Source organism: Zootermopsis nevadensis, unplaced genomic scaffold (genome assembly GCF_977971745.1).
Source record: "Zootermopsis nevadensis isolate Lab colony 2312 unplaced genomic scaffold, Znev_1.0 Znev_ptg000061l, whole genome shotgun sequence".
NCBI classification, from domain to species: Eukaryota; Metazoa; Arthropoda; class Insecta; order Blattodea; family Termopsidae; genus Zootermopsis; species Zootermopsis nevadensis.
Window position 1 is genome coordinate 10,038,120 of NW_028259192.1, and position 26,073 is coordinate 10,064,192.

Genomic DNA, 26,073 nt, shown 5'->3' on the forward strand with positions numbered 1-26,073 from the left:
ATGCCACATCAGAGCTACTGGAAGAAAGAGGCTAGGAGAGAAAGGAAGTATGGCCAGACTTCTACTGCACCAATGCAATCAACGGAGACAGGACCGAACCAGGAAATACGTTAAACTATCACATGACTAGCTGTGCAGAGCTACCACCACAGACACCGCAAGAAGACATATCAACAAGAACCAGATGAGTTTTGCGTGTGCAAATTATGTGGGAAAGTGTGTAAAAGATACCGTATAACACAATTTGATAAGCTAGGGAAAACATAGACGGAATATAGCAAAGACTGACTCCTATTAACATTTGCATATTCCTGAGCATTTCTCCTTATATAACGAAGTTTATTTCTCATATGTGGGTCACATAGTATGACGGAAATCGACATAAAAGTATCAGATTTGACATTAGGTATGTCAAAATTTGATGTTTTTTGGTGGTGTGCGTATTACGGACGAACTCGAAAACTGCAGATAGAAATTTAGTGTGGTAAAGTATACAAATGATACATGGTAACAAATCCGTGAAAATTAATATTGTCAGAAGTATAAATTGCAATGCAACTTGTATTAAAGTATTCACATTCTTTTTCAGTTGTATCTATACATCCTACCATGTCGCAGTTCGATTTCGCGAATGAATTAAAGAACTGAGTAGAGTAGAGTAGAGTTTATTTACATTCCATAGATCCTTCTTAGGACTCAACCAAAGGATGTAGAACATGTCATTTCATACAATATACATACACTTCACAACTTTCAACACAAGTACAAGAACGTATTTCACATATCAATGTACATAAATTTCAGATTCTGCAATACAAGTATGAAAAATAATTTTACAAATTAATATACATAAACCTCAGAATTTTAAATATAAATACAAAACTTGCTTTACATATACGTAGATTATGGATATAAAGCTTAAACATTTTCAGCAGAGATGAAATCATCTACAGAATAGAAGGAGTGAGTAAAGAGGTAATCTTTCAATGCAGGCTTGAATACCTTTATATCATAATTTAGACTTTTAATTGTTGGTGGAAGATTATTAAACAACTTGATACCTGTATAGTACACTCCTTTCTGATATTTAGTAAAGTTAGCATTTGGCACATATAGATCATGTTTACGTCGTGTATTTAATTTATGTACATCTGTATTTCTTTTAAATTTATCCATGTTTTTCACCACAAATGATAGCAAGCAGAGTATAAATTCACTTGCAAGTGGAAGTATATTAAATTTACGAAATAATTTTCTACAAGATACCCTGCTTTTGACACCAGCCATTATTCTAATTACTTTCTTTTGCGTGTAAAAAACTTGATTACTCTCTGTTGAATTTCCCCAAAAGATTAATCCATATGACAATACAGAGTGAAAGTATGCAAAGTAAACTAGCTTTAAAGTATCTATTGTCATGAGTGGTACGACTGTTCTCATGGCAAAGCATGCAGAGCTTAATTTGGGAATAATATACTCAATGTGTTTCTTCCAATTTAAGATACTGTTGACTTGTAAGCCAAGGAATTTGTTTGTTTCAACTTCCACAATTAATTTTTCTTCAAAACCTATATTTAATCTAGGATATGTCTTGTGCTTAGTAACAAATTTTATGAAGTACAATGTTACAATGGATGAACCAATAACAAACCAGCGCAATATGACAGGAGAATGCATCACAACAAAGAAAACACCTGGAAAAATACCTAAGAAATCACCAGGTAAAGTGTGTGTGTGTGTATATATATATATATATATATATATATATATATATATATATATATATATATATATATATGTGTGTGTGTGTGTGTGTGTGTTCATAACTTGTAATATATGTGTTTAATTAGGATCAGAAACTTATTTACTTCCTTGTCCAAATCTGCTTTTTCCTTAGTAATCTTTTCTTCGTTCTCTGCATTACCGAGAGAGAGGTACGTAGTGTCCAAAGGGTTAATAGTTGTATGACAAATATTATGGTCATGCAGTTGATTGGTGTGTGTTATTTACAAAGTAGCAAGCCAGTTTATTGGCTGTGGGTTTTTGTGTGGGGCTGATAAAAGGTGATTCCTGTATGATTCATAATAGATGACAAATTAAAATAAATATTAAATGTGTCAGTCAAATTTATGCATCATGTATTTTATTTGGGAGTCTATAGTTTATGTGTACATTATTGTTAAATAGTATTTTAACAGGTGCTTCTTCATCAAAGACGTCTCCGATCGGTGGAGACCAATTTATTCCGGTCAGAAGCACAACCAATTATGAAGTTGCACATATAAAGGAAATGAATTTACTGGTGTTTATGAACCTTGCAGGTTGTAATGGTTGTGGACCTTGAGAGATTACATCATGATATGGGAAATGTTTGAGAACTGTGTTTTTGTGTCTGTGTTGAGTCATTAAACAAGTGTGCAGTTATTTCTGTAGTATATAGGCACTGTTTAAAATGTTATCTTGTAGGTGATTACAAGCAATTATGAGGAATGTGTAATGATACATTGCTTTGAGAAGTTGGTAACTACCTACAAAAGTTACTTTTATTATTCATGTCTGTGTGTGTCAGAATAACAAAGAAAAATTGGATTTGAGCTTGGGGAGAGGGGGGGGGGGGGTCCTAATTTGCCTGTGGAGAGTTAACTGTTATTTTATATTTATAATGTAATTTTAACTAAATTGAATTTATATGAAGTTGATGTGATTTCTTGTCAGGTGACCCAGGAACAACAACCAGATGATGAATTAATAAGCCCGTTAAAGAAAGATTATCAGTGCTTTATGTTAGAGTACCTGTATGGAGGAGTTGTGAGAAATATGAGGCTTCTGTCATACAAGAACAAAGCACCAGGATAGTGGTAGTAACAGTAGTACAAAAATTTCAAATGTTTAGTGCCTTATGCATTCCTTTATCTGCTGTCCCATTCAAAAGAACTTTTATGTTCTGCTTTCATTTCATGACATTTTAATAAATATTTTTGAGTTCTCATTGTTTATAATTTTAGAATACCCGAAATGATTAATTGAATTGTTTTGCTTTTAAAGTTGTGGGATTGCAGCAAGATGAAGCGAGTACGTGTCATGGGCGGTTACTTGGCTCGTGTTAGCTCTCTGTCATGGAATTCGTACATTCTGAGCAGTGGTTCTCGTAGTGGTCAGATCATTCATCATGATGTTCGACAGAGAGATCACAGTGTGGCTGAGTTGTCTTCTCATACACAAGAGGTGAGAAACTGTGCATAGCGAACTCCTGGAGGATGGAGCCAATAGTTTGTGTTAACTATGCAGAATCCATTGGCATGTTTACAGACAGATTCATTCCCACGACACTAAATGAAGGTCTACTACCCACCATTTAATCACCTCTGCTGACAAACTACTAACATTATGTAGGCCAGTTTTAACAGTACCCTGGTCTGCTATCCCTCCCCACCACACCATCTGTTTCATCTCCCTACCAAAGGTCATGCCATAACTTATGCAGTTAACTGTGGGGACCTGAGTTTGTGTTCAGGGTAGTGATATATTCATGGCAGAATTCACACCAACATACAGGAAAAGATTGGGAAGGAACACTGATGCTACAAATCTTTACACACCTTCCACAATTCAAAAGTTCATTGTTACAGTAACACTTGATATATACACAAGATGAAGATACTTTATTCACTTGGAGTTGCTGCAGGAAACCTTGCACTATACTTCATCTCAAGAAATTAATAACCTTCGTATGATAAGTCTCAAGAGACTTGCAGAGACAGGCCCCTACATATCTAATCATGGTGGTCTTCTGGGCTGACAGTGTGAACTTGTAGGCAGTTACCAGTGTTTCAGAGAAACATACTTTCTCCAACCCAAAGGCTGAAGTGAGAAGTGTTGGGAAGTGGTTGATTTATATAGGTTTAGGAAAAGAACGAGGCCATGGTGACTGTCCAGTGAGAGACCAGGAATGAAGAAGGGATCTGGAAATGGTCCAGGTGTATAGAAGAGAGCCCTAAAAGGGCCACTTATAATCTCTCCTCTTACCCAACTTCTCTCTAGCTCCTTGTTTCCTATCAGCCCAGACTGTCCATCTTCCTTCCTCATTCCTTGCAGTTAAAGTGAAGCTGCAAAGCAGTAGTGGTAAAGCATTCCCTGATTTCAGACCACTATAAATAGGCATTGTTGCAGATAGGTGTTACTAAAATGCTATGTCATATTGACATGTGCATTTTCCCCCCTCCCATCCCTCTTTACCCTCTGGTTTTAGATTAAAATATTTACATGCATGCAGTCTCTTGAGAAAACTCCCACGGTCATAACATCATTTATATTAGATGTGTTATAGTATTTACTTATGGATAACTTCACTGTTTTCAGGTTTGTGGACTAAAGTGGTCTCCAGATGGCAGATACCTAGGTAGTGGTGGAAATGACCATATGCTGTACATTTGGCCAGTTGCTGCGGGGCGAGCTTACTCACAACCCCGATCTTTATACTCTCTCAGGTAAGTGGATACTTGATGTAGTTTCCTATATGTGAGATGAGTGAATGTTGTACCAATCAAATTGATTCCATGAATTAAATAAAATGTGATTGTAGCCTCTGACTATATATATATGTGTGTGTGTGTGTGTGTGTGTATATATATATATATATATATACACACACACACACACACACACACACACACACACACATACATAAATTGGATCTTCAGTCTGTTGTAGTATTGCCAACTTGACTTTATTTTACTCAAATATTCTTGGACTGTCAGTCATATCTGTTGGTTAAAAATCACCAGTGTTTCAGGGACCATCTCCATGATCATTGCTATGATATACCTGACTAGACACAAAAATGATTTTCACAAGGGAATGACAAGACACGTTTTGAGTTTAATAGAATTGCACTGCAAAAATTTTGATATTCCATTCCAATATAGAGATGCTTATTTTCCTGCTGTGTTTTAATTTCCAGTGTTTCTTTGTAGTGTACATCAAGCAGTTGTGAAGGCACTGGCATGGTGCCCATGGCAGCCTAGCACATTGGCAAGCGGTGGTGGAACAGGTGACAGATGCATTCGCTTTTGGAACTGCAATACTGGTCGTTTCAACACCATCAACACTAAGTCTCAGGTAAGACCTGGATATTTATTGTATTTATAACCCCTTGACTGCCATGACTATAGAGAATTCATAACTGCTTAGGCTGATGTACTGTTAAATGTAGGAAGTTAAATTTGGTAGTTGCAGTAGCACATCTATAGTTATTAGTTGAACAATTATTATTTTATTTAAAAATCTAGGCAGCCATGTTAGTGTTGTGACAGAAACCAGCATTTCAGAGACACTGATAATGGAGACAGCTAGTCTCTGAAACATTGATTTTTCACTCCACATTGACATGTTTGGTCATTTGAGAAGATTTTATAACACATAAGTAATGGGACTTGTGTTTGTCAATTTACACACATCTCAAATGTGTGTGGACTGTTGCCTAACTACTGCATGGTTATCTTGTTGAAACTTATAATAAAATAGCCATTATGCTTTATTTACCTTCATATTCAACTACTGTCTTCTGTTTGTTGGACATTATTACCACTAAGGGAAGGTTTATGAATGAAAAGTCTCCATATATGTGTTAAACATTTTTTCATCCTCTTGGTTCATAATTGTCTTGAATTTTTAAATCTGTCAGTCAATTGTCATCTTGGACTGGGTTATTTAGTGGAAGGGTACTACATTTATTTTGTTACTTCCTTGAATATTTACACTGTAAGAAATTTATTGTAGGTTTGTGGTCTTCAGTGGTCAACTACATACAGGTCATGGCTATACAAATAATCAACTAATTATCTGGAAATATCTATCAATGACAACGGTAAATGATCATAATTTTAGTGAGATGAAATGTTAATGGAGAAGTGATTGAAAATGAATTGGTTATTTCTGTACAGTTTATATTGGGAGATGTCTACGAAACTTCACTCAGGATATCTCATGTATTTTAAAATTATACATATATCATTGGTTAGTTGGAAGATTTATTTCACACTTATTTTTGAGCATCCTGTGGCTGACATTTAATTCTTGTAGAACAGGCTCGTAAAACCAGCCACTTTTTTCCAGTATTGTCTTTCTGTCTGACTTAGTGTTTAGCACCACAGACATGATGTTTTTGATGCCCAGTCAGGCACCCATTAACAAAGATTTTGTAACCGAAAGTCTTCTTCCCCCACTCTCTATTTGCTTCATCATAAATCATGAGTCAGTATATTTATGCTGCAGTACATGGCACCAACAACCCATCCCATGAGAACCTGAAATCTCAGAAAATGTTTTTCCAATACTGCCATGGCAAACTTTGTAATTTATGGTTATTTTGATATTGTTCCCATCACTTTTACTCTGCAGTGCTTGAGGGAATGAAAGAAGAAAATGGGGTGGTTTTCCTGGCCTCTCAATTTGGTCTCCATTTTGTTTTAGGGTGGAAAGATACTTCTTCCTCCCAAGATATTCCGCTCTAAAGTCTGATTGCCATGTCCAACCATCTGTGTCTGCCTTCCCACAACTCCTATGTTTCTTGCTCTTAACCTTCCTTCTCTCTCCGATGTGTTTCTTAACCTGTTATTCCCATCTTTATCACAGCCTCCATTGTGAACATTTTCCTTTCAATTTCATGTTCAAAGCCTTCTTTGAGATTTCTCTATTATTCATTCTTAATAAACCATTGCCCATACCATCTCATTCTGTTCTTTGTTAGTTTCTCTTCCATGGCAATTAACTTATTTTCTCTCTCATATTTAAATGTTTTATCCTATCTCTTTTAGTTTTTCAGTATATGCTTCTTAAAAATCGCATTTCTGCTGCCATTAATCTAGTAGTTCAGGATTTTAATATGTATTTAACATAAGAATTATGATCCTTAAATGCCTATTAATTTGGATTGAAACTCTTTTATTTTCATTATTGCATGGGATGAATATTTTAAATTTGTACAGGGACCACAGACTTCTGAGGTCCCTGTACAAATTTTTAAAGTATTTCCATAAAATATTTTTCATCTTAATGTCAGACTGGATCTTGTCATCCAAACACCATACTAATGCAATATGAATACCAGTACCACCTTCTGCAGCCAGAGTCAGTGTGTATTTTTACTGCAAGAGTTTATTGGCCCCATGCCAAACCCCAAAGCTGGAGAACTGGACCTTGCATAATTTTATCAATAAAATTAGAGCATTGATTGAGTTAATTAAATCAAGTCTTAAATTAATTTCAGGTTGCTGAATTAACTGGACACAGCACAGGTCTTGAAACTGGCTCTGTCTCCAGATGGAAGCACAGTGTTGTCTGCTGGTGCAGATGAAACCTTAAGATTGTGGAAATGTTTTTCTCCAGATCCTGCCAAGAAGAAGAAAGAGATAAGAGACTCTAAGGGTGCTCTGAGCTTGTATAAGGGAATTCGATGATGAAATTTGGTCACACAAATTATAATGTATCTATTGAGATCCTGATGTTGAGTGAACAAATAATTTTTTGTTATTGTGGAATGTTATACAGGACTGGTTGTGATATGTACATAGATTTTATTAGCCATATATTTTGCTTCAATGTTATTTATTTATTAAATGGCTTTAAATTATTACAACAGTATCTTTTTATTTATGGCATTCAGTTTTCACCCACCTGTTCACAGTGGTCACTTTTATGAATGTATTAATACAATTTTATTCATGGAAAATTGTATTAGTAATATTCATACTTTATATGGTGACGTTCACAAACTGTGATATCATTACATCTCTGTTAGGAAAAGCAGATACCACTTTCCTGGAGGACATGATCAGAGAAGTTTGTTATTCATTTTGGTAATTCAAATTGATTGTATATTCATTTGTTGTGCTATCACTGCACATGTTGTGAGTGAATATAAAATGAGAATTTAACTAACAGCAAAACATAATGTCTGTATAATGACGGCCATTATCTGAAGACAAGCGTAAAGCCAACTCCTGAAATGTGTATACCATATACATATCGACAGTGGACAATGTCTGACATAATATTGGTATCATGAATGAACCATTGTTATGAACTTGTAGTAGATCAGCCTGTGCCTTACTGGTTAATTACATATTGAGACTATACCTTCCATGTAGGATCTGAAGCTTTCACGGCGACTAAGCATAATAAATTCTTCTTGGGCTACCAGCAGTGTAAGGTTTTTTTCCTCCATTAAACCAACTTACAAGGCTGGTAGCCTGAGAACAATTCATTAAATTCATTTTTATGTACACTGACTGGTACATTTTTCTCCAAAGCTGTTCTGCAATTCTAGCAGAATAATGTAGAAAAATTATGGGAATCATTTTAGGCTGTAGCTCAGCTTTCCTTGTGTTCAAAAATTGTTATAATGTGGAAAGTTTGAGAATGCGATAGGAATGATGATGTACCTACTGAAAACACAATTTTTTTTTATATCTGTGCAGCTGGTTAGCACTGTTTAACAAAATAATTGTTGCTTATGTTGTGACTCATATGAAACTAATAAATACAAAATGAAGAATTACTGGCTGTTTAAAGCAGGTTGGCCATATAGTTAACAATAGGCTTTAAAGTGTTGTATTTATTTATTTATTTCAGGCAGCTATGACTCATCTTCAAGTAGAAGAGAGTATATATTTCAGATATGCAAGAACTGGAAGACAGAATTAAGGCATTGATCTCCCATGGAAAAGGTCTTGGTTTGAAGACTGGCTAAATGCAGCATGGAATTTTCTGCTTGTCTCTCTCATTCTTCACTTCTTGTAAAGTAAGAACTTTATAAGTATGAGGAATACCATCCCCCATTGTGGTATGCAGACCACATTAATCTACAGATCATTTGCTAGTCATAGTCTTCAGTCATCACCTGAAAAGTGGAGCCCTTCATTCTCTCTCTCCTGGTAGGCAAACGCAAGTAAATTCAAACAACAAAAATAATTTTAACTGGAAACAAAGCAAAACATGATGAGATTTCAGGTTCTCGTGGTGTCAAATATGAAGATGACATATCTTCTGGGATGTTATGTCATGTAGTCTGGTAGAAGTTTACTGACATTTCTGAGGTACTTGCTGCCTCCATCTTTGTCCTGATGATGGAGGCAACAAGCACCTCTAAAATGTCTGTAAACTTCTGAGATTATACACTGCAACATCCCAAAAGACCATCTTCAAAACAAAACAGGCATTAGCAAGGCTGAACTTAAATTCTCTCCATATACATGTCTCCTTGTTGAGATACTGTTGATCCCATTTTGGCCCTTATATCGCCTATTTGCACTGTGACTTTTATAAGTAAAGTTTACTTTTTGATTCTTATGTATTAAAATGTGTATATTAGTATCATATGCTGCATATTTAAGTTCTCTGCATCAACAACTTTATTCAACGTGTTTTTTTTTCATATACCTGCATTCTTCCTGGGCAATGACTTATATGCAGATATATTTATGTCATGTAGTTTTGTACCCCAATTTCATGAGGCAAAATTTTGTGGTGTGCCACTAGTGAAAGATAGTTGCAGAATACTGTCCTAAAGTATGGGCTAGTAGTTTTCTTTCATGAAACATTCTAGTTATGTAGTTAGAACCTATAGTGAAAATTGACTTCTGACAGCTAGTGGAAGGATGAAGAAACAGTTCTGCCACAAATTTTATGGGAAAAACATGTCAGGTGATTTTGAAGTTTACATAAGTCAGCAGGAATATCAAATTCAAAGCCCAACCAATCAGAAAATTAGTTGCAAAATTCTTGTGAACCTACATCCGTTTGAGATGACCAGGATCCATAAATCAGAGCAGATGATTTCCTGAAAGGTAAATCTGACAGGATGCAAGCTTCACTCACTGATTACAGGAACCCTTGTGATGGACTAACATATACTTGTGTTATCCTGTGTTTAGGCAATTACACTAGAAAACCAGTTATATAAATTCAACCTACAAATTACAAGTCTGAATGTTATTAATGTGGAAATTCTAGTTCCACACATGTCAATGGACAATTTGTAATTAGATAACTATATTTTTATAATTACATAAAAATTCTTTGTTGTAGAGGGCAGCGAAGAGTAGCAAAGGTTTACAGTGCCAAATGAAAGGAAATTTAAAACACAAAATGAAATATAAGCTAGTGCTGCATACCACATTTAGCACGTGTGTAGCTTAGATGTTTTGATGTAGTTGGTCAGCTTAAGGTATGACAGTCTTAGGAAGTAAATGCAAGTGACATAGGGTACAATGTAACAATGTAAATAGCTGTCATAACTATGTATTTATAATTGTAGGATTTGAGGTTTTCAGTGGTGAGTGAGCCGACTACATTCGGCTCTGATGTTGTGACAGCGAAACTTAGAAAAGGGGTGCGCATGCGTGTGGGGAGGTAGGCCGGTTTAGGAGGGAGGTTTATTTTGGGCTGACCTCTTCTCGCCAGGACACGGACAAGCACTCAGGCTGTGGCTATAGATCTGGTCGGCAATGTTTCTCTGGCTGAGTACCCCCTTCGAGGCAACCTTGATTTGTATTTGTTTTCACGTTGTAGTTGCCCGTCCAGATGGGTATTGATTTTGTTGTGTTGGTGGATGGGGCAACCACCATGTTTTTGGGTTATTCTTGGTCCCTCGGGGTGGTCAAGGCCGGGGAGACGAATTGGAGTGTTGCCGAGAGCGAGCCAAGTCGTGGGTTTTTTTGTTTTGTTTGTGAGTTTCTTTGTTTGTAGTAGGGTAATCAATGACCCTGTGTAACATGTATGTATTACAATTTGTCTTAAGAAAGTAAATGGTTTTGTTTCTAATTGTACATTGCTGTGTTTTGAGCACGCCCTTTTCAGGGGCATGGGCCAAGTGAACCAACGACATATAGAACTGAACACTTCCTCCCCCTTTTGACTGTTTTTGAAAAGGGGAGAGTGGATCATGAGTGTAAAGATTGCTGTCTACTGGGTTGTTGCACCATGTAGTATGGTAGATGTTTACCAATGTTTCAGGGGTCATACTGCCTCCGTCATCAGGGCGATGACGGAGGCAGAATGACCTCTGAAACGTTGGTGAACTTCGACTAGACTACACAGCGCAACAACCCAGTAGACAGCAATTTTCATATTTATATTTGCACTAGAATTAATCATTGTATTTGTACTAAGTACTGAATGCACATTATAACATGTTCCACATCCCTGCATGGAACTATGAAGGATCTGTAGAATGTAAATTAATTAATTTTAGTAATGTAAACAACTTTATTCTGCTTGTTCCTTCATTTCCACATCAGACTCATGAATTTCTTCAACAATGGACTCCTCCATTGCTCTTCGTTCTTTTAAACCAGCTGCTGGTGACCGGATCAATGCTAAATCTCTTTGGACTTCCTTGATGTCACGTTGTGTTTCCAGTTCTCTGCCTTTACGTAATCGTTGCATCATATACTGGGCTTGTCGGCGTTGGCGAATTTTCTCCACACGTTTCATGGCATCCACTATTAAGAGGGCAATAACAAAGAGTTTGTCAATTATATGCTTCACAATTCAGAATAATAATGCATTATTCCCACACCTGACAAGGAACAACTGTCATTTATGGTCAGTGACAATTTACACACACGTATACACAGATTGTTGCACGTCAAGCATCGTTCCTTCCAGAGGGAAGGAAGGCTTTAGTTTGGAGTATGTACTTCAATCAGGTAGTACAAAATTTAATGAGTAATATCTAAAGAACCTTCCACCTGATGAGTTAAGGATACAGAAAGTGTCCGTAACGCATGCGTACGTACCAGATTTTGCCCACATCTCCCTGTCATATTTTACTGGAACATGACGACGCTTCTCAAACTCAAATGATGGATCAACAGCAAGCTCTTTTCCTGCTGTTTTCCGAAAAGCTTTCGTCCACTTTACTTTCCTGGGATTCTTCTTCTTTTTGAAAGCTCTGTGACATTTGGGTCGACAAAATTTAAATACCTGTAAAACATGAAAATGCAATATATTTTTGATGCTTCCTGGAGTAAGGTTATGTTCACTGAGAAACACGTGCAAAAGTACGTCCAAGTGTTTTCCGACACATTTCTTAATTACTTACTTTGCAGTCATTCCTTACGAAGTGAATCCCGTGCCCAGGAAATATACGGGATGAACAAAAATAACACGTTTCAATACGCATTATAAATTTTCACCAAAACTAAGCTGAATATCGTAATACAAACACCATCATACAGTTCTTAAAAGGTCACACGGGATATGGTTATGTTGGTAGTTGTGGTTAGTACCTACCGTAACTATCGAACATATTGGATAAGTAGATGCGTATCTATGTCTATGATCCGAGATTACTTGAAATACCAATATGGTAAACGAAATTCCGTTACATAAAATTTAAATATATGCGATAAACATTTTCCATTGATATATACAAATGAATATAATTTTCAGTAATTTAATCTAGCAAATAATTCTGAAGTTCTTAAAATTATGGTTTTGTAAAAGTGAATGTTCAGTTTTTAATATGCCACGTTGGCTATAATGCTAAAATTTTCTGTGCACATGCAATCGTTTCAGAATAATATATTCATGGGTGGTAGGGTAGGTTTGTGGTTATAACGTGCAAAAAAGATGTAGTGAACTAAAACTGTAGTGTTTAACTCGTCAAAAGAAGACTGTTTCGTACCGTATTATCATTACAAATGTTTTGCTGGGTTTAATAATTGATTTCACATTACTATAATCAGAGTAGCCAAAATGCCTGTACAAAACTTGTTAGATATTAATACTGATAAATTATTTGAAGATCATACTATTTCGGAAATTTTAGAAACACAAAAGAAGTTACAGACAGAAATAGAAAGAAAAAGAGAAGAATTAAGAACAATGGTGGGGTACGTTAAACTCGTCATCAGAATATAAACAACATTTTAAAATTTCTTTACCTTAAAGTTACACCATATTAGTATGATAGTCATGATATTGATAGTGTGTCACAAAAGCTTTAATAATGTAACATTTGTTACACAGTATTTATAATCGTAAACATTCAATTACAGAAGTGCTGTTCTCTAGAATATCTTTATATTAGTCTTGTTATGCTCAACACAATATTTTCCTTTAAAATGTATTGAGTTTAGAAGGAAAGTATTAAGAGTAATGATAATTAATTCTGATTTCAGTGAACGGTACAGGGACCTAATTGAAGCTGCAGATACAATTGGTGACATGAAGAAAACTGCAGAGGACATAATTTCACACATTGATAACATGAGCACCAAGTGTCAACAGTTACAGCAGAAACACTTGTTAGGTTTCAAACTGGATGAAAGTAATTCCAAGGCTGAAAGGTTTGTTTTCAAATGACTGACGAAGTGTATGCTAATAGCCAGTGCTCTTCAGTCAGCTTAAATATGATCAGGAAAAATGACATAATTTGAGAATTTGATTTGTTTTGTTTTGCTATTATCATTTTACTGGTACCACGGCAGAAAAAAGAATATTAGTGTTGTTTGCAGATGATTGGAGTCAAAGCCTAACAAGAAATTATGAAATGGTGGTGTAACTTTTGAGTGTATCAGTTGCAGCCTTTTGGGTTATGATTTCATGAAGGTGATATTTTCTAAAATGTTGGTAACCACCTACTTGGTGAAGACTAGTTACTTTTCTTACTGTTATGAAAACGTATTTATATTGAACCAGCGATAAATTGATTATCTGATCATAATGTGCAACTTGGAGTTATAAAAATATGTAATCAGTCTGTAATTATTATAATTACAGGAAATGAATCAGATTTATAAATAAGACACTTAAAGAATTTATAACACATCTAAATACCAGGTCTACAATTTATGCGGCAGCGGTCGTGCTTACGTTACGTGGTCGGCCGGCGATCTGTTGACGTCGGCAGGACTGGTGCGTGTTCTTCCCATGAGTCACAGGCAAATCAGTTTCATTGCGTCTTTCGTTGCGGATTGACGTTGATAATATGGTGTATAGTATTAAGCAACGTGTGTTCTTAGTCGAAACATATGCCAAATATTCATCCTACGGAAGATGCCGCCTTAAATATCGCAGACATTTTCCTGGTGTAAGTGTTCCTAGCAGGTCCATGATAGAGAGATTTGTAAAAAAATTTCGTAGTACGGGATCAGTTTTGGATAAAAAGAAGAACAGGAAACAGAATGTACTGACAGAAGAGAAATTGGATGAAATCCGCACACTGCAGAAGAACTTAAAGAAAATATTCGACAACTGATTTCGGCAATTACCCCAGAAGAGCTTCGTCGAGTATTTCGAAACATGTTAACGAGATGTGAAGGTTGCCTGCAAGCACGAGGAAGTCACTTTGAACATCTTTTGTGATTTAAGGTAAGAACGATTAATGTAATAACATGTATCAGTGACGAGAAACACTCGCAGCTCCCTGTTACTAGCGGCACTGAAACTGATTCGCCTGTGACTCACGGGAAGAACACGCACCAGTCCTGCCGATGTCACCAGATCGCCAGCTGGCCACGCAACGCAAGCACGACCGCTGCCGCATAAATTGTAGACCCAGTAATTAAAACTGGAACTCTTAAATGGCCATGATGTTGATTCAAAATTAAACACATTCTTAAATATCCTCTTATTTAAATATCCTAATGTTTGAAACAAGTTTCCGCACCAAGATGGAGAGAAGGATACTTTTGTGGATGATACTAATATTATTATTTCACATCCAGAAATTGAGTGTTTCAAAATTCGCATGAATAATGCCTTTGCTAAATTAAATTAAAAATTAAATCCGTGGTGTAATAGCTCCAGAGAGCCAAAGTCGACTAGCTTGACTGCTAGTCTCACGTTCACATGCCTAAGCAGAGGTGTTCAAAAAATGGATTAAAGACAGTAAACTAACATTAAATTTTGACAAAACAAATTTCATGAAATTTTGTTTTACCACCAAAAATTGTGTTAATCTAGGAAAATGGTGTGATGACAAAACAATTGAAGGAGTAAAAACAACTGAATTTTTTTGGCCTACAAATTGACAGTAACTTATATTGAAAAACACATTATATTCGGTATGTTATCCCTACACTAAGCTCATCATGCTTTGCTGTCACATCACTCGTGAAAACAGAAACTCTAAAATTATTCTACATTGCTTCTCAGTTTTATAAATGGTACAGTATAGGTAAGTCAATGTAACCTCAGTTGATTTCTTAGAAATCAGAATGTGCCAGCCATTTTACTGGGAAACTTATTACACTCATGTAGTACTCATTCATTTTGAGACAGTACAGTTGTCCACAACTACCTCCACTCTTTTATATCATTAAGTTACCTGTTGATGTTGGTCTTCTGGGTAGTGATGTCATGTGGACTTGTGGGTGGATGTAGATGTGAGCAAAAAACTTATAGTGTTCTAAGTAGTTGATAGTGATTCTGCTAGTCACAAAAAGTTCAACACTTCAAGATGTGGACCACTTGAACAAAAATATAATATTCTTAGTCAATATAATGAAATCTTAGAACATATATTGAATGTTTACATAAGTCACATTTTGGATATGACTGTGCTACTTTAACTGCTATCAAGAATTGAAACTTGAGATAAACGATTTTAGCATGGCATAGCCGAGACCATGGCCATCACTTGCCACTTGTAAGAGCCAAGTAATATGCCCATGTCTATACCAGTGTTTTAGATGAAATATTGCTTTCATCTTGAGGGCTGAAGTATATAATATTGGTTACATGCAGGGCTATAACTATATATACTAAAGCCTCACATGGAAGACTAATATTATGACGTGCGTGGCAGATTCTAATTTGTAGTATTATGCTATTAATCATTTTTAAGTTTATGATTAAACATTTTTTAGCTTCATGTTCTGTGGTTACAGTCTTTTTGCATTGCTGATATGTATTTTGCTATATTTGACATTGTGGGTGATGTTATTTTTTTATCAGTGTTAGTATATTCTTGTCAATAGTGTGATGTTTCCTTCCTTGTCACTCTGTATCTTACTTGCTTTACTTTCTGTCAACCTGAACCCTAGCTTCCTTATTTTTCAGTCAGAGTGTGCCCTGGTCTTCTGTTGTTTTCTTGGGTTGTACAGGGACCAGTCTGAGTCACACTCTTGGTGTTTGAATGTTCCACGTCACCTCCATTTAATTTTGGACTAAATTGGGGTTTGTCTTTCTGGATTGAAAATTGTGGGGGCAGAGAACTGGCACAGATCTTAGGCGCTGGAGGGTATTTTGTTCCTCATTAACTGTCAATATTTATTCATATGCTGTATACTGCTAGCTAATTCATAGGTTGTAACTCATAATTTGTTAATAAACAGTTGATATTTGTTTTATGAGGTCTCTGTGTAGAAACAGCAGATGACAGTTGTTGGTGATAAATTTTAAATTTTCAGGTCGTCAATGAATAAAGTTTATCAATCTGTTGCCATCCAAATAAAAATATTAATAGATATTCCAGAACAAATTTGGAGTGCCGTGGGAAAGGAAGACTATATATTGGGTGCTCAGCTGTTTTTATTTGCACGCCATATTAATACAGGTTAGTAACATTTCTTCAGCTAGAATAGTGGTTCACGACACACTACAGACTGTTGTTGGAATGACTTTCAAGGTTTACTGATATACCTGGAAGTGATTATTGTTCCTTCATAACTTAGTATATCTTACAGGCTAATTATGAAAGATCAGGTTGCATGTCAATGTTGGTGGGTTATAATACCATGTATCCTTGTTAGTGGATACCAACATTTTGGAGAAACATGCTGTTTCCATTTTATGGCTGAAGTACCCTTGGTATCTACCTATAAGTTCACATTGCGTTACAACCCAGAAGACTAACACCAATATCTTCACTGCCATAAGTACTTCAGCTCTGATCTAGGCTGCTTATTTCATTTCATATTGTTTCATGATACAGGTCTCCAACTACATGCACATGGAGATGGTGAGGTCCTGAACTCCAGCAAGGTAATGCTATGGTTTCCTGTAATCTCAAGACAGTGGAATGCCATCAGCCACTTCCGAGAAGCTATTCTTTCTGGCTGTCAGAATATGCTGCAGTCTCACAACTTATCTCCAGAGGTTAGAATCTCTTACACTTAATTTTATTGACAAATCCAATTTGTTCTTCCAGTAAAGGCAGTTGACTGTTGAGTCATTGACATACTCTGCAGATTAAACTGTGATTTTTATTGCCAGTTTGAAGCTAGTCTTGTTTTATTCAGCCACTCTCTTAAAATAAACGGTTACTTGTTTTACACAAGCTCACATCCTAACATTCTGAATAATTTCTTTCTACCTCAGAATAAATTTATGAGAAGTAAAATTATTACATAGCAAAATTATGCCCCAGTATAAGGTGTTCATTATGGTTGTCTGGGTTTTGACACCATGTAGTCTTGTATGTGGTTACCAATGTTCTGTATGAACATGTCACCTCCATCTTCAGGGTTGAGTGTTGAACTTACATAAAAGTTATTTTAAACAACATATACATTACTACTAAGTTCATAAGGATGCAACAAATGTGATAGTAAAGGTGACTAGGCAACAACCATTAATGATGCACTGCTAAGAAATATAATACAAATTGTATCCTGTAACAATCCTTCATCAAGCATAAATGCCATCACTCCAGAGTAGACACTTTATTTCACCTAGAGATGTAAAATTACCAGAAATTTTTAATTGTGGGAATAAATTGGGGAAGAACTAGGAAGAAATATGTATTTGTTTTACAGCAATAAAAAGTAATACTACTTTAAGAATAGAAGGATGTAAAAAAAGACATTGTATTGATCATGAATTTGAGTAAAAGTAATTTTCATGGCATATGCCATCTATGTTTCAGTAGTGGCCTCAGAATGAAACAGTAACACAAACTCCTGCCTTTATGTTCATCCATTGGACAGGAAATGAATGCAGCAATTGATTAACTGGACTGGCAAAGTTATGCGTAAAGAGCAAAGGGTAATATACAAAGTCTCACAAAGTTGCTAATGTGAAAATCCATGTAATTCTCAACATTCCCAGTTTTACATCTCAGTTTATTCTTTCCCAGAATTTAATTTCCCCCCCCCCCCCCCCCCCCAAGGGAAAAGATCAGGACTTTCCTTTACTTGTATTTCTTATTCCACCTCATGGACCACAGTGTGACCACCGCAAAGTATATTGCCCATGCATGAAAACAGGAGCTTAATGTCTTTTTGTTCAACTGATACGATCTTCTTACTTTATATTGTAAACCAGATAGTCATAATGAAATGAACTGAAGGTAGCAGTAAGTCTGTAATACAAATATAAAATTAACTCTTTTAAAATCCAGTGATAACAATATGTTTCACCTTCCTTAACAGTTATTAACTCTGCATTTTGGCCACAGAGTGTTTTGATGGGTTTCATTCATATTATTATCAGGGTAAACACTGATTTTGTCTGTAAGTAGCATTGATCAACTAATCTTTATATTTGAGATGCATTGTTTTATTTGATGTAAGAACTGCAATTATAGATGTTGTGTAGATGAGCTTTGGTTTCAAAGGGTTAAAAATAGCTGAGAATGTTGTTAAAAATAAACTTTCTGTCATCTATGACTGAGAATAATGCAAGACATTTTCTTCTTACAGGATGCATCAAGCTGTTTGAGTACACTGGTTTTGTTGGAAGGTATTAACTCGTTGGAGTTGCTGAATACACTGTTGAACCTGCGCACACAAGCTCTTAAAAATGTGTTGCAATCGGATGGACATGACAGTGTGAAGGTTCGTGTCTGTACAAGTCTGAAGCTTCTTATACACACAATACTGCTACTTCATGCCTGCTTTCTTGGTAAGTGAATCAAGAAAATCTTAAATGTTAGTGATTTACATTGGGTAACCAAAATGTAATCTGTTTACAATTATACCTTACTCTGTTTGCTTTCTTTAGTTGCCTTTAATGAATTGTGTGTGTGGTGTGGTGTCTGTCTGTCTGTCAGTCAGTGTGCGCGCTTGCATACTCTTTCTTTCTTTCTTTTTTTTTTTAAGAGAGAAAGAGTCAGGGACAGTGAGTGTTGAAGGGAGGAGCAGGGAGGGGCGTGAGCCAGTGTGCAATATCAAGGCTGATTTTCTTCTGCAGTAACGGACTGAACATTTCAGCTTTGAGTACACTAAAAGTGTGGTTGATTAATCTGCTTTTTATTTTGGGATTTAGACATTAATGCCTTTTTTCCCCTCTTTCCCTTCTCTGATGTCGTATTACTTTGCTGCTTTGAGCACGTGAGTGTTGGCATCAACACCATTGTACTTTAGCATTGTGTTGTTACCAGATATCAGTATATTGAATACTGTTATAGATTGTATGGTTTCACCTGATAATGGAAGCAGAGCCAGCTTCTGAAACATCTGTTTTTAGAATTTTTAGTGGAATAGACAAAAATGTCCAAAAATATTAATTATTCATTCTTTAGTTAGTCTTGACTTGTGATTGTGGAAAAACTAAAATGCCTTATTTTTCTTAGATGGCAGTCAAAATTCGTCCCAACCTGAAGGATTGATTTGGAAACAGCTGAAGAGTATTGTGGGATGTGATGCTTCACCAACAGTCACACTTGTTGATTTGAAAGACTCAGTAGCCAAAAAGTTTTTACCTCCACTTATTCATGAATTCAGGTATGATAAGGATTGAGTGTTACCATGAACAAACTGATTAGTTTGTTAGAGCATTGTCCTGATAGCATTAAGTAATATATGCCCTACAAGTACTCTTATAGATCTATAATTTTAGGTTAAAAGCATGTGCATGCAATGAACAATTTTAGAGTTACTGTAATCTGAACCTGGTGAAAAGTTACATACCAGCTGTTTATATTCTGCACACTATTGTCACAAGATAAGTGTTCCTTCAAAGGTACTTTACAGAACACACTCTAAATGTATATGCTGGCTCTGAAGGGGTACACATTTTGCCTACAAAGTTGTGCAGAATATAGTGATATTGAGCACAGTCAGTTTTTGTAAAATTTGTTGAATTGAAGTGGAATGGCCTATTCATACAGGGCTGTGTCACATTATGTGTATAGATTTTTTCAATATTTATGATCACTTCTTTGACTTTGCAATGCATTTTTGTAGGCCTTCTACAACAGAACCAGTGAATCCAGTGTCACCAGGGGACATGCGAGAGAATGTGACTAATTGGCTTGACTGGGTGCGTGACTATGTCCAGCAGCAAGTGATATCATTACTGAGTTTAGTAAGCTCAGTACGGGGCCTGCATGGGATACGTGAAGAAGTCAGTAACCTGGGAGTGGTTGAGAACTGGGAAACCATGTGCCAACAGCTGTTGATCCCCCGCGGTCTCAATCTCTGGGAAGCATATTTTCAGCCACTTGTCACCCAAAGGGCCAAGTCCCTTGTGTCCCAGCAGTGGAGTGTAGCCCTTTCACAGTTACAGTCTTCACTTGCTGCTGTTGCTCGTGACAGTTCACAAGAAAAGTGAGTTATGCACTTTACAGTGAATTTTGTACAGTAATACATATGTTTATTTTTACTGTAGACACTTATGCTTATGTTTGGAACTAAGATGAAGCTAGTACAGGTACCCATGAAATATCCTTGAAATAAAGATAGTAAAATTGTAGTATTTTTGATGAATGTTGCTGTATATCCTGTCACAGAAGTTTCTCTTGTTACTCTTACAGTTCTTATTTTCTGAGGAGGGAGAGGTTGTTGGCCTATGTCTGTCCTCCACCAATGAAAAAAATGACTGTTTCATGAAAACTGTGGTGAAGCTCATGGAATTTGAAGTTGCCTGGCCACTATGCTCTTATAATTTTGTTTCACTAACAGTGTCATTGTATGGCTATAATCGTAAAATTGCTATTGCAATGGCTGATGAATTTGTCCTTGTGGACAGGTGCATCCATCCAGAGCATGATCTCCGCTGGTTTATATGGAAGGAATGGGGCAGTGACCTGCCTCAGGGAGAGAACAGCCAGGATCAACAACGAAAGAGAGGTGAAGTTGTGCGTCCTGGTTTGTATAGGTGTTTCAGCTATGGAGTACCCATATGCAAATGGTTGAAACCTGGTTTTTCATTCCATTATGTTGAAAGCACGTGTATGTCTCCCCATATTAATTACTTTCAAGTTCCCTGTCTGATTCCTTCTCTGTTTTCACCTTGGTTGTTTAAAGGCTGTCCAGTCTTTTAGAGGAGATAATTGTGAGGCTGACCATTGTCTGGAGTTTGCAGAAATCAGGGAAAGATTTTCATTAAGTAACCTTTCAAGATAAAAGTTTGGTATGGAAAGATTTAACACTTTTGCTTGGGAAGTCTGATGTCAGCAAAAGGAGAAAATTGTTTATTGGTGTGGAGTAAATTCAGATATGGTATGTGGTAATGCAGTGACATTTGACTAAATCAAATGCTGCAGCAGTAGGTATAATCTCAAGAAGTTACACAATGTGGGCACTAAAGAACAGTGTCAGGCTAAAATCTCAAATAGGCTTGCGTCTTTTGAAAACTTGGATGATTGTATGGACATCTGTAGGATTGGGAACTCTTATAAAGCATATTGCAACTAAAACCAAATATTGTGCAAGGTATTATTTGTTGAAGCAAAAGAAATATGGTTTGACGAAGAGTGTTCAAAATGATTATATCAACGAAAACCTGTTAAACTGAAATTGTTGCAGAGTCCAAGCAAAGTTAATAGAAATAATGCAACACTGGCATGATTCTGTACTTCCCATTTTCTAACATCATTTATTAGAATATCGGCAGCATAAGACATGAAACTGCCCATGCCGTGGCATAGACAGTCATAAGCTTCTCACTTCAGAGGCCCAGGTTCACTCTCAGGGCATTCCATCTGAAAGACTAAATTAATCATTCCCAAAGAAGCCATAGGGACAGCCCCAACAGACTTGAGAAGAGGCTTAAATGAGTTTAAGAAGGATTACCAACTTATAATTTACTTGGTAGAAGATGGAAAATGTAGTCTACTTGACAATTCCCACAATGTTTTGAATAGGTGGATAGTTTACTGCAAGTGTTAAATGTACTTGTAAATGTTAAGGCAGACTGAGCTGTTGGTACCTGAGTCTAATTTTATTGAATTAACCTATTGTTGTACCTACCTGTATATAAAAGTGATAAAACTATACCAGTCCAGAACCCATGTAACTGGTGGAATTAAAAATTTGAACTGGCCAGCAAATCACATGTGAAAGATCCCACGCTAGCAAGTCGTGTGGTGGTTCCCACGCTAGCAAGGGATCTGGAAGTTAGGTCAAGAACAACATGTGCAGTACTCGAGTGGAGTCAGTCGACAGTGGGCTTTCAGCCAGTAAACAAAACTTTTGTACCTGTTATGGGAAGTTTTGTATGAGAGGATCCAAATTTCAAAAGTAAAAGTATTTTGTGTTCTTGTTGTTCCTAATTTGTTTATTTTTATAAAAAAAAATTACCACGTCCACCCTGAGGTGATCCTTGTTCCCCACTGACTCTAGTTCGGGATATAACTATCTCTTGCGGCAGGAAGAAAGAAGGTGACAGGCAGTGAGAAAGTAAAGTATAGTTATACAACTGACTAGAAATTGTCAGAATATTCTTATCAATATAATACAAACTGTTATGGAAGACTGGCAAGATTAATAGTGTACAAGACAAATTATTGGAAGTTGTTAGTGTGAAACACTGGTAATTGTGTACAAGTCCACATAGTGCTACAACACAGAAGACAAGCATTGACAAAGTAGTATACCATTCATTTTAATTTCATAATTTCTCTTACAAAGTAGTTGTTAATATGAGAGACAAATATCTTATAGGTTTACTGATGAAAGCAAAGGGCTATTCACCATGTGTGGAGCACCTATGTGCTGAATTGGACTTGCAGCTGTTGGCATTGCTCCAGGATCTGCAACATTATCTGAAGGACAGTGTGGTGACATCAAGAAAGTTAGCAGATGGTGATGAGCTACAGGATCATTTAAGGACATGCAGCATGGAGAACATTCAGCAGTGAGTTCAATTGTTATTATATTGTAATTATGCAACTAGAATACTTTTCATATATATGTTTTCTGAGTATAATGTTGTAGTAGTAATGCTCTAGACTTGTATTTGCATGTTACAAAATTTGAATTTTGGCTTGGTACCAACTATCCTGATTTGACTTTTTTCATGATTTTCTTCTCTAGGTGGATGCCAGAATAGTATGTTAACCTTCTAATAATTCGTTAATTCCATCCACTTATCATTCATCGTCATTTTCCGATTTCATTCAGTACTGTGTAACTTCTGTAGTTTAAGCAAGAGTTGTTAAATAATCATATCATATAATGCTATTTTTAGTGATGTTTTTATGTACATGGAAACACTCTGTGTTTCTTTTGTATATTTAAACTGAGACACTGTCAGATTTTTATGATATTTAATATGAAGCCTGTATGGAACAGTTGAAATTTTGCACTACCTGAAGACTGAAATGAAATTCAAATAAATATTCATCAAACAAATGTAATGTTTAGATGAAAGGTATACATATTCAGATACATACTTATTTCTTAGTTTGTGTTTTGAATGTGGCAAAGTGTTGTTTAATGAATTTTATTAAATTTGATTTGTGTGTGAAGAACAGCGTCCATCAACTTCCTTAAACTCGTGTGTACAAAGCCTAGGATGCTATTAGGAGAGATTGTTAATGTTTTGCATTAACTGGAATTTTTATTTACAGGTTGATTCAGTTCATCAAAGTGCAGTGTTTGACTAAAGAGGTGGGAGAGCATGTAAATAGGGGGTGTGTTGTAATGATAGCACGGTTCCTGCAGGCACTCTGTGAACTTTGTCCGAGCTTACAAAAGTGTTTCTCCCTCAGTCAAAACAGTAACAATGTTAAGGTAACTAAACTATGTTTCTTCAGTCTTAGAAGATGAACATTTTGTTAGTTACTTGATATTTGTGCACTGATTTGCAGTTCTTCAAGTAGAGATAATTTGAGGATTTGTCATATCTAATGTTACAGAACAGTAGGTTCTTCTTTCATGTAGTAAAATTCCACTATTATGAATATGGTATATGATGGTTTATCATGAATATACTATAAGTAACTAATTGCAATATTATTTTCATCTTTATAATATAGCCATATTCAGTGCAGTTATTCCTTATTCAAGTTTTAATGTATCCACTTTAGGAATCCCATGGGTATTTCAAAGTTTTTACTTTTAGCCTTTCTCTAATTCTAGAATATCTAGTATTTTTCCTGTCATGATCATTTCCTTTAATGTCCAGTCTGGTTTGATAATTTTCAACTTGTAAGTAAATAACTTGCATGGAGTATGATCCTGCAAAACACCCAATTTGCAATTAGGATATTTGCATCATGATAAAAGAATAGGTGCTTTTGAAATGGACAGGAAATATATTTTTTTAAAGATAAAAGTTTCATTAGATTAATATTTTTATTACTTTATATATCACATTATTTAGACTTTTAAATTGTCAAATGTTCTTGCAGCATGCAGTATTTTGGCTGTATACTACTGTTCCAGAGGACCATATCTCCTTTATCTTCAGGGTGAAGTAAAGAGAGTTAGGAAGTGGATAGTTTATATGGAGTTACAAGTTGGAATATAAACTGTTGTAATATAAAAATATCTCATTTTATGTTTGAATAAATGTCTATTTAAGATAATTTTTTGTTTACAGACTGCTGGAGGAACTCAGCCTGCATCTACTCCATGGCAAGAGGCATGTTTCCTGCTGAGGCAGGAGAGTGTTGCAGTGTGGCAGCAATGGCAGCATTTTATTTCCGTTGAGCTGCAGGAATTGGCAGAGTCAAAGCTCTGTTACCCTCGACATCTCAACAGTTTCCTTCACTCTGTTCCAGTAAGACAGAGAATGACTGGGAACACACTTTTGTGATTTTATTATTTCCTTATTTTTTTAAAAATGAAACTTGGTAACATTTTTCAAGCTTATATTTGGGAAGATAGCAGTCTTTATTTGGGTTGTTGTTTAATGCATTATCCCCAAAGTAGATACATGCCTATTTCAGTATAGATCCAGTAATTATTATTTCATTTTAATTATGTTGTTTATACTCTGCAACAAATATCAAGCCCCTTAAAATTTCTAAGTCTGAAACCAGAACTGTTGTAAGCATACAGCTGATATCATAATATCAATCTTTTTCACTCTCCTAGTATTTGTCCATATGTGACTTTTCTGTCTTCTATTAATTACAATTATTTATGACATATCTATTAAGCAAAGACACCAATATGTCTGCCTAACGTTTTAAAAAAACAAATATTTGGTAATGACTTTTCCAAGACATGTAACCAAGTCCCATGGGAAAAAGAATGTGAGGACTATACTTTACTTGGCTGTCTATATTCCCTGTTATGCTACGTTTACAAGGCGAGGGTTTAGAGAATACCGTTAGGGATTATGGTTCTTAGTCTAAAGTCTAAACAAAGAAAAGAGAGAGAAGGGAGCTGAGGTCAGCTGTCGTCATGTAAACCATACAGCAATTGGGCCCGTGACCACACTAAACTCTGAATAGTGCTGCTCTACGAAGTTCAACACAGCTGAACTTTTATTCACTCTCGCAAGAGCAGAAATGGAGGACACAAGGAGAACGAAGAAGATGTGGACTGCCGAAGAAACAAAACTGTTGATTGAGTACGAATCCACAACATGTCTGCTGAATGTTTTTGAAAAATCGTACAGAGACAAAGATTTAAAAAAATAAAGTATTGCAGGGAATAGCAGCCAGGTTTCAAATGGCAGTAAACAAAGTGCAAAGGAAACTGCATAACCTCCGGTAATTGTGGCAAATAACTGCGAAAGTCAATATTTGTGGAATTTCGTTGTTAATGTAATCATGGAATGTGCATGTGCCATAGGTGTCAGTACACTGGGGAATTGCAGAAAATACGGACCAAAAAGTCGGGTCAGGGTGTAGCAGACGCATACACATTGCAGTGGCCGTGGCTCCATGTCTGTGTCACCGTGATTTCCAGGGTTCCACCCAAATTGTTCTCTGTCTTCTTCTCTTCA

General features: G+C 36.0%; 2 protein-coding genes, 1 long non-coding RNA gene and 1 pseudogene across 11 annotated transcripts in view; 3 read left to right on the forward strand and 1 right to left on the reverse strand.

Annotated features, from left to right (window-relative positions):
* Positions 1-7: 7 nt before the first annotated feature.
* Positions 8-3,067, forward strand: LOC147871189 (uncharacterized). Of its 2 annotated transcripts, none has more exons than XR_015532628.1 (3): positions 8-406; positions 1,602-1,721; positions 2,716-3,067. It is a non-coding gene; the product is annotated as an uncharacterized LOC147871189 (long non-coding RNA). The 2 variants fall into 2 exon arrangements; XR_015532627.1 differs by having other exon boundaries at positions 121-406; positions 1,584-1,721.
* LOC147871190 (cell division cycle protein 20 homolog) lies at positions 3,028-7,636 on the forward strand (annotated as a pseudogene). The gene is made up of 5 exons (XR_015532507.1): positions 3,028-3,225; positions 4,360-4,487; positions 4,974-5,118; positions 5,779-5,866; positions 7,268-7,636. The product of XR_015532507.1 is annotated as a cell division cycle protein 20 homolog (transcript).
* A 3,609-nt stretch (positions 7,637-11,245) lies between these two features.
* Positions 11,246-12,295, reverse strand: RpL24-like (ribosomal protein L24-like). The gene is made up of 3 exons (XM_022081203.2): positions 12,104-12,295; positions 11,799-11,985; positions 11,246-11,501 (listed from the first exon to the last, which is right to left on the reverse strand). The coding sequence occupies exons 1-3, from the start codon at positions 12,182-12,184 to the stop codon at positions 11,266-11,268; spliced, it is 504 nt and encodes a 167-aa protein (XP_021936895.1). The 5' UTR covers positions 12,185-12,295; the 3' UTR covers positions 11,246-11,265.
* The window catches only part of Cog1 (conserved oligomeric Golgi complex subunit 1), a 28,144-nt gene continuing 14,321 nt past the window's right edge, over positions 12,251-26,073 (forward strand). For 4 of the 7 annotated variants that reach the window (XR_015532625.1, XR_015532626.1, XM_022081217.2 and 1 more), the window contains exons 1-11: positions 12,538-12,896; positions 13,185-13,352; positions 16,419-16,564; positions 16,943-17,106; positions 18,651-18,852; positions 19,523-19,673; positions 20,136-20,498; positions 20,920-21,020; positions 22,836-23,028; positions 23,744-23,906; positions 24,718-24,897. Coding sequence is in view for 5 of the 7 variants with exons in the window: in XM_022081217.2 (XP_021936909.2) it covers positions 12,760-12,896; positions 13,185-13,352; positions 16,419-16,564; positions 16,943-17,106; positions 18,651-18,852; positions 19,523-19,673; positions 20,136-20,498; positions 20,920-21,020; positions 22,836-23,028; positions 23,744-23,906; positions 24,718-24,897 (1,968 nt within the window). In the remaining 2 variants the exon portion in view is untranslated. Of the gene's footprint in view, positions 12,371-12,536; positions 12,897-13,184; positions 13,353-16,418; positions 16,565-16,942; positions 17,107-18,650; positions 18,853-19,522; positions 19,674-20,135; positions 20,499-20,919; positions 21,021-22,835; positions 23,029-23,743; positions 23,907-24,717; positions 24,898-26,073 lie in introns of those variants that run through there. The other 3 variants (XM_087340607.1, XM_087340608.1, XM_087340609.1) reach the window with 3 other exon arrangements.